The sequence below is a fragment of the Nicotiana tabacum genome, chromosome 7 (assembly GCF_000715075.1).
Source record: "Nicotiana tabacum cultivar K326 chromosome 7, ASM71507v2, whole genome shotgun sequence".
Classification (NCBI taxonomy): Eukaryota; Viridiplantae; Streptophyta; class Magnoliopsida; order Solanales; family Solanaceae; genus Nicotiana; species Nicotiana tabacum.
The window spans coordinates 35,121,842-35,133,904 of NC_134086.1; the positions used below are offsets into that span (position 1 = coordinate 35,121,842).

The window sequence follows — 12,063 nt, forward strand, 5'->3', positions numbered from 1 at the left end:
TTTCTTTTGGTTTTGACTAACTATTTCTCTAAATGGGTGGAAGTAAGTGCATTTGCTCAGATACGCGAACAAGAAGTGATCACCTTCATATGGCGGAACATCGTATGCCGCTTCGACATTCCCAAGGAAATCAGTGTGACAACGGACCTCAATTCACAGAGAAAAAGGTCGCCGAGTTCTTCGAGAAATGGCACATCAAGAGAATACTCTTTACGCCATATCATCCCACCGCCATCGGCCAAGCTGAATCCTCCAACAAAACAATATTGAATATCATGAAAAAGAAACTCGAAAACGGCAAGAGATTGTGGCCAGAAGTGTTGCTAGAAGTATTATGGGCATATCGCACCACGCCATAGACGAGCACAGGGGAAACGCCATACTCACTAGTCTATGGGACTAATGCAATGATACCACTTGAGGTCGGGGAACCAAGCCTAATATACTCAAATGAAAGTGGGCCAAGCAATGACGAAAATAGAAAACAAAATCTCGACGATGCCGAAGAACGAAGAGACATGGCTTACATAAGAATGGTAGCCCAAAAGCAACAAGCAGAGCGATACTACAACAAAAAAGCCAAGGTTGGGCCACTCAAAGTCGGGGACAACGTACTCAAAGCCAAAATACAGGCGAGCAAAGATCCACGAGAAGGCAAAGTGGGGACCAATTGGGATGGCCCATACAAAATCACAACGGCAGCAAGCAAAGGGTCGTTGCAACTGAAAACAATGGAGGGAAAAGTGCTACCAAACAATTGGAACGTCGCTCACATCAAATACTTCAACTTCTAGAAACAAGACGTCCTCCAAGTCGTACTCTTTTTTCCCTTGCTCAAGTTTTGTCCCAATTGGATTTTCTCGGGAAGGTGGTTTAACGAGGCAACAAAGAGGGCATCTCGAAATTAAGTATAAGTTCATCGCCCGACCTCTCGACAACCTCTCTAGGTCGGCCGATGAAGGGACTACATAAACTGGGACTTCTCTAATACATGTATGAATAGAATAAAAACATGTAACTTCTCCAATGAATGTACAAACAAAGCGAAATATGCGAACACATGAGTTTCTCATTTCTCCGCCAAGTTTATATATTACGCCAATCTCAGAGTCAAACATTCGACCTCGCTCGATTCGACTCACAATCGACTTTGTTTGAATTAATTAACATTCGACCTCGCTTGAATCGACTCACAGTCGACTTAGTTCGAATTTATTAACATTCAACCTCACTCGAATCGACTTATATTCAACATCGTTCGAATCATTCAGAGTCAAACATTCGACCTCACTCGAATCGACTTACAATCGACTTTGTTCGAATTAATAAACATTCGACCTCGTTCGAATTATTCAGAGTAAAATATTCGAACTCGCTCGAATCGACTCACAATTAACATTGTTCGAATTAATTAACATTTGACTTCGCTCTAATTGACTTATATTCGACCTCGTTCGAATCAGAGTTAAACATTCGACTTCACTCATATCGACTCGCATTCGACCTCGTTCAAACCAATTTAAAATCAATATTCTACCTTGCTTGAGGTAACTTATGTTTCGACTTTGTTCGATTAAAAACATAGCCGACATTCAAACTTGAACCTGCTCGACTAGCAATCGACCTAAGTGAAATCGCAACCAAGGCAGAAAACAAAAATATTATCATTGCAAAATGTCATCTTAGAAGGTCCAAACAAGTGCCCGCAAAACAAAACAAAAAAGAAGAGAGAGAGAAGAAAAGTACAGAGAAAAGCACACTATTCGGTCGCAGCTCCCCCATCGCCATCACCACCGACGCCTTCGCCATTTGAGTACTCATCATCGTACCAAACATCTGGCTCAATCCCGTCCAAATCCTCTTTGTCATCATTTATCCTGTGCGTGTCGGGGTCATAGCCGTAAGCAACACGAACTGCACATGCCTTAACATGAACATCCTTAAACTCTGTCTCAGAGGCTTTTCTGGCCGCCATCAAACCCCTGTATATGTCAAAATGAGCCTCAACATGGACCCACTTCTCGTACGAGTCTCGTGGGACGTTGGGATAAGTGGAAGCATGAGAGGTAGACGAATGAGCCTGTTATTGTGCTTTCTCGGTCTTGAGGACGACTATCTGCTCGTTCAAATCTTGGACTTATCCTTCTAGTCCACCTATCCGCTCTTCGAGCCTCGCCTCTTTAAGAGAAGAGGCATCTGCTTCACTAGCCCGCTCTGATCTAAGGATGTGGAGGGTGCCCGCTAGTGTCTCCGTCTCTGCCTCAATTTGCTCCAACTCCGCAGCGTTGGCAGCCAGCTCATCCTTTAAGTCGTTAGCTGTAGTTTCACTTTGCTTAAGCACGGCCCGTAAGGATGTCACCTGAGCTTGGAGGTCGACGCACTCGTCCATGACCCCCTTGCTCACTTCGAGCTTGTTTTTGGTCCTTAATGTCTTTTCGAGCTCACTGCACGTGCCAATAACCCTCATGAGCTCATCATCCTTCTCCTTCAACTCCTCATTCTTCTGCCTTAGCTCGTCATAGAAAGTTGGGAATAAAGTGTCCTCACCAAGTATGCGGACCAGGGCCTTGTGTTTGGTATGGTACTCTCTATATTTTGACTCCATCTTCTTATAGAGAGCCGTCCTCTTCTCCTCCCGACGGGCGCTCTCAATCTCCAGGATGAGAGTCTGATAAACAGACGAAGAAGGGTCAGCAAAGGAAAATAACGTAAAGGAAAGAAGAAATTAAAATGCTAAGAGAGGACTTCCTCGCAGGGCCATCTCGTAAATGCCTAACGATAGGTTTGCATCCTTCAACGTCTGCAAGGTCCTATTCTCAGACTCTGCGCATAGGGGGGCCAAAGCCGGAACCACACACTCCGAGTTACCAACAAGTTGAAATCCACGAGGATGAAAATATTTCGAGTGGACCATTCGATCCTCACCTCCACTCGAGTAAATCTATCCTCGAAAGTCCATACCTCCACATGTTGATATCAGAACCAGACCCATCATCTTCCACAACAATCATTTTTCCTCTACCACTAGCAGACGAAAAGCCAACCTCGGTTGCCCCCGGTATTTCCCTTTCCGCAGCAGCCTCCGCCGTCTCCAACGGCCTAGATTCCGCGACAACCTGTGGTGGGGGAGCAGTCCCCGTAGCTAAAGGGCATGCCACTTCCACATCCACAATCATTGCCCGCTCAGGTGTGGCCATGGCCTCTACTCGCCGCCTCTTCAATAGCGTCGTTTTCTCCTCACACTGGGAAGATTCGTCCACTAAATGAACCACCGGGCAAGTCGAGACCTCCGCTGATGGAATGGCTATTTGACGACCAGGTTTACTTAATATCGGAGTCTAGGAAGAAGTATTTCGCATAGACTCGGCCAACACAAACTGCATCCCAGTCGAAGCGACCGCCTGGCAAAATGCGGGGACATGAGCATCTTTCTTAGATGTTCTCCAACCTAGCATCAAAAGAAAATCATAAACGGCAGAAAGAAATGCACCACAACAAAAGCGAAATAGTAACAAGGGCGAAACCCGACTTACCGGTCGAGGGATTAAGCCCGGACCTCTTATTGAAGGACGTCCAATCACGGATCCCTACGGTATGAGGCAAGATGCGGGCCACCCAATCACTGATATTGGCGATTAAAGAAGGGGGATACCTCTCAGCTGCAAAAGGAAAAATGACGTAACAAGTCATGAAACACGAATAGAAGGGAAGAACGTACTCCAAATAACGGCACTTACGAGCAAAATTCCATTGTTCAGGAAATTCACTAGGATTCGCCGCCACGTGCTCGGTTTTGATGAAGAAATAATAGGCCCAAAACCGGTGGTTCATCCTATCATCCATCCCCGCCACCAACCCTTTGGTTCCGCGGTGGCGGAGGTGAATCATCGTACCCTTATGGAAGCTCGGTCCAAAGAGATGCAGTAGATGGCGGATAGAGACTTCGCAGCTGGCGAGCTCCGCAAACTTCGCCAACATAAGGAAGACCTTGTAAAGGTAGGAAAAAAGTTCTGTCGGACATATGCGGTAGTAACGGCAGAACTCCTCCGCCAATGGAGGAAGAGGAAGAGGAAGAGGAAGAGAATAGCCTATCTAGAACGGGTAGGTGTAAAACGCATAATACCCAGGCCGGTGAACTTGAACCACATCATCTCCGGCCGGAACCAGGTTAACGTGGGCTGGAATGCCATATTTGGTCCTAAGGGCGGCAAGGTACTCCGTCTCCATCTCAGACTTCGCAGACTCCGGTTCAAGGGTGGGTTCCTTAGAGAAGTCAGACCTAGACGTAGGGCTACGAGGAACGATCTACTCCACAGTGGGAAAGCTCTCATCCTCTATAATCGCTGATTCTCCACCACCAGAAGTCATGGCCACCAATAATGGAGTAGGGTCAGAGATCGTCTCAACGTTGGGGGTGATGTTAGCCATTTTCCGCTAATGTGTATACGATGGAACAAAAAAAGAAGAAATGGTGGCAACGGCTGCAGTTGAAGTGAGCAAGAACACAAGAAGAAGAAAGAGAAACAAGTGCAGGGTTGAAGAAATCAGAGAAAGCAAAAGTTCCATTGAGAAACTTTCCCCTATATATTTATAGACATCAGGTGCATTCGTATCGATGCAAGCAACCGCCAGTGGCCCTAGAATCGAAACGACAGGAGCTCGAGGAACGAGGCAACGCATTGGGAAGATGCGCAATGATGACGCATACGTTGTGACGACACCCTGCACTAGCCTCATGACCAACGACTCTCAGAATGACACATTATCGTTTTGACTACAGGCACCTCTACTCAATCATCACGCCAAAAAACTTTTCCTAAGTTGCCAACTAATAAAGTCCACTCATCGGGGCCGACCAGAAGGCATGGACTAACTGTAAATGTCAAAATTCGACTTAGGAAATCAGGCGTGGGAAGGTCGTTAAGTGAGAAGACTGTGTTTCGATTTGGGCGGCCAAGACGAGGTCGACTAAAGCCCAACAACGAGCAGTCGCTGAGCAAGCCATTGAAGCCGAGGTCGAGTAGTGAAGAGTAGGAACAACGGCTAGTGTAGTCTTGGGACTAGCGATAGGAATATTCTCTTTGTTGTACTTTTTAGGGTTTTTAGAGTGTCCCATATAAATAGAAAAGGGAAGAGAGGAAAGGGACGTGAGGTTCATTCTGAGAAAAACTATTGTAAGAAGTTGGCTCTTGAGAGAAAATACAAAAGGTTACGTTTCCATAGTGATTGATTTTATCGATTATTCTTCCTTTTCACTCACACGATCCAAGAAGTATTGTTCATTTTCTTACTTATTGCCATATTTTGTAGTTAGAAGGAAGAATCTTCCACATCATTCGATATTTGGGCGAATTGTTCTTCCTATTTACATTTATTGTCATTTTTCATATTTATTGTTCATCATTCATTCTTCATTTATTCTCCAAAGCGTGCATTTAATAATTTAATAACCAATTCCGGGCATTAAGTAGATGGTACCATTTAAACACTTAGCTAGTTCTAAGAATTATTATGCTTGACTAGGATTCGCCTTTCACCTTCGTTATCTTTTAATTAGTTTAACAAAGAGTGCTATACTTTTTGGTCAAACAATTAGTACATTAAATTTAATATTTAATTATAGCAGGACGTATAACACGAGTTTGAATGCTAACTAGCACACCAAATTTGTACTTAATTATAGAAGGATAGAGAGGCAAACTGATTTTCAAAACTGAAATTGAGAATTTTTTTTGGTTATAAAAGAATGTTAGCAGCGAGACTAAATATTTAATTCGCATTGAGATGGCTGATTGATCTTGTAATCTCGTATTTACCTTTCTGCACTATAGTCTTAGAGGAATGGGAAAACTTCACTACAAAAAAAAAGTTGAAGCTCCAAAACAAGTGTTGTTGGGTTCTATTCTAGTCCATTAGGCTATGATCTTTTTCTTTTCTTTTTTGGTAAGGAGGTGTTGCTTTCTCTTCACTGAGTCTATCGAAAACAATTTCTCTATCTTCATAAGACAAGGATAATGTCTACATACTATCTTCCCAGATCCCACTTGTGAAATTACACTGAGTTTGTTATTGTTATTATTTCTTGGTAAGGAAGCGTATGTGCTTGCGGACGCTCCTCGATTATTCTACCTGCTACCTCCCAATAGTGCAAATAACTCTAGTCGCCAAGACTTAAGCTATCCATTAGGCTGTGTTCGCCCAAGAATGCATTGCTTTTCCATCCCCACAAGTATATGCCTAAATTCTTCAGCCAAAAAATTATGTGATTAATGCTTGTTCTATCAACATAATAAATAAATGTATGGACACATTAATAAGAAAGAAGATATTCAACTCTAACTATTCCCCTGCTTGACTACATCAGAGGGCACCCAACATCTCAAGTGAACAGAAGAAAACAATGGACGCATATAGCTGGAAAGAAGTAAAGGTAAGATCCACGAGCACTTGATTTTGAGAATTCTGCAAAAACTCCATAGCGTAACGGTAATAACACCTGAAGTCCTGAACAATATCAGTATCATAGTAGGCCTAGCCGAACACACTCACAAGTCACTGTTACAAAATCCTTGCCAGTTATGGATTCATGGTAAACTTATACAGCGAGAATTACTGAAAATACATATTGAAAATGGCGCTTGAGTTTTAAATGTCTCGAGCCCATCATCAACTAATCTCAATGAACAGCACGTCGCATATCATAATATATCATTCAGATTCAGGTGACCCACCAGGAACCAGCTGCATTAGTTAAAAGAAAAAATGTTTGTTACTTATCACTATATTTCCAGCTCAGCTAGGAATAAAAATGAAAATATCAGTAAAGAACAGGATACAAATGAAAGAAACAAATTGAATCAGAAAGAAGGGATTATACTTACGATAGCAATATTGTTTCCATTAAGCAGAATCTGATCAAGTTTTGTTACTCGCTTCCCTTCTGGAGTGATCTCACTGTAGGAAAAGTGAAAAGGTTTTAGCAGTGGAGTGATAGTCCATTTCAACTTCATTCATGGCAGGAAGGTGTAAATTTTTCTCATAACGAGGGGGGCCAGAAGGAGACCTCTTCAAATTGCACAAACTATGTTCCACCAAAAACTTCGAAATCAATAAGTGTAATATGGAAAAGTATAACGGGCACTTTTTTTGATAATGAAGATAACAACCACAAAAGTATAAAGGGCACTTCATCTAGTGGAGGCTAAACTAGATTAAGAGAGACAAAAAGTTTAAGAGAGCTAAAATAGATACTTTCTGCTCCACGAATTCAAGGGGCAAATGCATTAAAACCTTCTTATCCAATAACTAGCGATATTTTCGTGCTTCCTAAAAGAATGTGAGCAAATATCTGCCTACAAGTAATTGGTGAAAAACAACAAAGAGAATGAAAAGTACTGTGGCAGGAGCATGTTGAAAGTCTCAGGTCGTGTAATTATTACTTCAAAGCGTAATGTTTTATTTAAAAGATAAAAGATGAAAGCAAATTCCTACAGACTTTTTCTCCTTTCGGTTGGTAAGCGTGCATTCTGGTCATTCAATAACTATCCCACTTCACAAGTAAACATCCGCAGCTCCACAATATTGGACTGGACTTCAGGGACGACTTGTCAAAACATTTCGGAACGGATGAGGAATCAACGTCGCACTCCCCACCTCATCCCCTTTTAAATTTTCATTTATCCATGAAATACATTCTAGAGCAAGCTGGGCTTAAGAGATACAACATAAATCATCTATAAATAGACAGACTGGGCTCTCTATTCTTATTGTCTTAGCTTGTTTTATAGTTTATACAAATCAAACCTTCACTTTAGTGAAGATACAGTTACTAAATTTTAGACTCCAACTGTAAAAGATCAGGCAGCAAGTTGCTGAAAAGAGGAACAGAAATGGGAGTGAAATTAATAATTGATGTATCCAAACTAGACTTAAGAGACCATATTTTATACTAACTCATGAATACAGCAGAAGAATGCAGCCTAAAACCTCCATTTTCAGTAACTAATTATATCCTGGTGATCGCTAAAGGAATGTGAGATAAATCTGCCTGTATCAAACGGGTTCAAGACAAACAACGAAGCTGCGAGGAATGCAATGATACACCGCTCAGGAGAATGTCTCATATGTCAACTTCTGAAACTATTACTATGTCATGCAATAGTCTTTTTTAGATCTGTAAGGCAGACAACGCAAATAACATCTAATCTAGCCATTCAATTTCTAGAGTACAACTGCTTCTACTCCATGTGGATAAGATAAGTTAAGAGTGCCACATTTTAAATGCATTCTCAGTAGTTTCTTCTTCTTTGACCATGAGTTATAACAACATTAATCTCTAAAATAGGATAGACTGAGAACTTTTGACTCTTGTCATTTTAGACTGTGTTAAAATAGAACTAATTCCTCGCCGTAATAAAGATACAAAAGCTAAATTATAGTATCAGTGCAGGAGATCAGGGGTCAAGTTGCCGAAAAGTGTTACAGAAATGGGTGTGAAATAAATATTGCAATATTGTTGAGCAGTGGACTGATAAATAGAACTTTCAACCATAGCTCGTGGCAGAGGTATGAAGATGGAGTTATGACGGGTACCTTTTCAAATGGCACTATGTTCCATCAATTATCAATATTTAGGAATTACAGTAGCATTTATGCAGGCTAACATGGAAAACTCTCACCTGCTTGAGCTAAGCTAAAGTTTGAGACCAAAATTTTCAACAAAAACATTGATATACCAGGCAAACACTGCCTAAAACCTCCACTTTCAATAAACCAACTATGCTCTTCTAAAGAATGTGAGAAAAATCTTAACAATTAAAAAACAAGGGATGGATGTTAAGAGTAGACGGTAAAGATTGGACCCGAGTTCCAAGTAAGAGAAGCAGCTTTTTTGGCTAACCAAGACATCACGTACAAACCGTGCATAGATAAAAACCCAACTCTTTATTCAACAAAAGGAGGCAAAAAATTAGGACAGTTTTAAGGAAAATACTCAGTTCATATATAAATCAATTATAGATCTCTTAAGAAAACAAATATAGCTCAAATTAATTTACTTCTGATATGTCAACTAACTAGCATAAATGAAGATGAGTGAAATTTTCCTCAGACTTGATTGCAGGCATTGACATAAAACACCAACTTATGTGCACAGTGATGAAACTACAGTCACAATCACAATTAGGGGTGGCAGGCGGGTTGGGTTTGATATAGGCGGGTCAAAACGAGTAATGCAAAAACGAATAAATATCCAACCAACCCACGGATAGAAAATGGATATAACTGGTGGATAATACGGATACCCATATTATCCATGGCTTCTTGAATGTGATCACTTTTGGAGAATTTCTAGTCTCCTAAATTTGAAGAACCCCCAATTTGAGTCTTTGCAAATGTAAAAGTTAAACCCATTGGTTATCCATTGAATATCCACTTTTTTTGGGAGGGGTTTAAAAAAAATTTGACACATTTTTAACAAGTTCATTATCCAACCCAGTTTTTAGTGGATAATATGGATGGATAATTGTTTTTTATTCACTTTGCCACCACTAATCAGAATAGGTGAATTTAATTGCAAATGTATACCAAGTTAGGGGTAGACCATAAATAACTTTACTACATTAACATGGTGGTACCCTTTTTCCCGCTCCAACAACAACAACACTAGAAGGACATGGGTTTGAAATCAATATTCAAGATTGCCCATTACAATATTACAAACTGGTATCTTGTATAGGACGCCATACCCAAAATGAAATGCAGACGAAACGCACAAGAAAATATTAAAAACCAAACAAAAGTATGGTTATGAAACCTCGAAAGCAGAACAGAAACATTCCTAAAACTATAAAGATGGTAACTTTCTTTTTGATAGCCCACAATCTATCTGGGGCCAATCCTCAGGACCAACCGCAGACTTCGAAACTCAGGTATATTGGGCGCGCCCCTCTACCCTTCTCCACTTAAATACCAGGCTTAGTTCCTAAGTATTTTTAAACTTGAGAATTTTTAACAAAAGTTCCTAAATAAACTGAGCAAAATCGGCATACTTTTTAATCAATCTATGTTCCACACATTAGGCAAAAAAAAAAAAATCTAAACCCCTTTAGCATTCTAAAACCCTAAAGTTAAAATCTTTCACAAAACAACGGTAAATTATCAACAAAAAGAACAGTCACTACTTACTATTCAGTGACATCTTCAAGAACCATATTAACATAAACATCAAATCCTCTAAGGGTACCAACTAGCTCCTTATCCCCCTTCATTATCACCCATATCTTTGACCCAATGCAACGATCAATCAACTCTGCAAAATTAAAACCCATCAACTCTGCAAAATTAAAAAATTGAATAAAGGGGTTAAAATCCTAGTTAATAAATCTTGTTAGGAGGGAAATTACCAGATGGAAGAAGCTGAGAAGGGTTGTTTGAAGACATTGGGAAATTTCGCAAAGGTTTTTTCTTCCTCTTTAGCTCTCGGAACTCAACGATGGTAAGCTGAAAAAACTTGGAAAATTGATTGTAGGGACTTGGGGTGTGTTAAGGGCGCTTCATAGGACGGGTAAAATTGATATTTTATGTATATTCTTTCTAAGTTCTCCATGAGCGGGTTGAGCTTGGGCCCAATGACAGAAATAATTGATTATCCAACAGTATATAATGTACTCCCCCGTTTCAATTTATGTGAACCCATTTGGCTGGGCACGAAGTTTAAGAAAAGAGAGAAGACTTTTGAACTTGTGATGTAAAATGAGGCACATATATTTTGTGTGACTATAAATCATTGCATAAAGTTAAATTTTTTCCAAATAAGAAAAGGGGTTATTCTTTTTGGCACAGACCAAAAAGAAAATAGATTCACATATATTGAAACGGAGGGAGTATAAGTATATATATTAGCTAGGGAATATAAATAGTAGAGTAGTAAATTAGGCCAGCTATTTATGTAAAGATTTGACTGCTCACGAGGACCCACTGACTCAAAAAGTCTTCCACTTTTACGGACAAAGTGCACCAATATGCACTTTTTATCCTGTTATTTAAAATATATCTACGATTTACAATGTATTTAAATATTAATCAATTCAGCCAAACTTCAGGATTAAGTATCCTGAATTTTTGAGTTAAAATTTGGAATGCAGGACTTAGTCCTAAAATTTTTAGCTGCTAATTTGAAATTCAGGACTGAGTGTTCTGAATTTCAAAATTATCAATTTAAAATTCAAGACATAAAATTTGAATTTCTGGGCGCAATTTTCAAACTTTAGGACACGATGTCATGAAGTTTGAACTTTGAAATTTAACATCAGGATGCCGTATCCTAAAATTTAAGCGAATTGGTTAATCATTAAATACATTTTTAACTATAGATATATATTTTAAACAACATGCTTCAAATTGACTATTTGGTGTTATTTCCACCTTTTTAATGGTATATATGGGCTTGGCCTATATGCTTTCAAATTTTCTTTCTTTTGAATTTTGGGAAGTGGGCACTAGAATATGTAGCAAGTCGGGCTTGGCCCAACAAAACTATCTTGGTCAGCATCCAGAGGGCTTGCCACTATTTTCTGCTTCTTTTTAAAATAAAATAAAAACTACATATTCTATTCAAATATAATGTATTATATATTTTGCGTTTCTTATTCTTCTTCTTCTTCTTCAAGTATCAAATTTTATATGCTTAAACTTAATTCTTAACTTGACTTATTAATTCTCTAATCAGAAGATCCCAATAAGAATAAATAACTGACCATGAATGATAGGATTGATAGGTTTTCAATATCTTTGCGTTGTATTTTGATAATTTAACAAACTTAATATCAAGAACCAGATAGGGAACCTGACTCACTTGGATTACACTGCATCTAATGGATTCCAACCAAATGTGAACTTGCTACAACTTCAGGAGGTAGGAACCCAAACAAGGACCTGATACTCTTGTGGGTTCCTCACGGCAGTACAAAGTCAATTGGACACAGCTGGAAACGAACATTCTACCGCACTGCACTGTTTCCAGCGCCCACTCATTCTCTGACCAACTAAAGTGCTCACATCACT

At 39.7% G+C, this 12,063-nt stretch overlaps 1 protein-coding gene across 1 annotated transcript; it reads right to left on the reverse strand.

The window, feature by feature from the left end:
- Nucleotides 1-6,425: 6,425 nt before the first annotated feature.
- On the reverse strand, nucleotides 6,426-10,567 carry LOC107824911 (sm-like protein LSM5). Its single transcript, XM_016651719.2, has 4 exons — nucleotides 10,404-10,567; nucleotides 10,186-10,309; nucleotides 6,882-6,954; nucleotides 6,426-6,741 (listed from the first exon to the last, which is right to left on the reverse strand). The coding sequence occupies exons 1-4, from the start codon at nucleotides 10,438-10,440 to the stop codon at nucleotides 6,709-6,711; spliced, it is 267 nt and encodes an 88-aa protein (XP_016507205.1). The 5' UTR covers nucleotides 10,441-10,567; the 3' UTR covers nucleotides 6,426-6,708.
- Nucleotides 10,568-12,063: the final 1,496 nt, after the last annotated feature.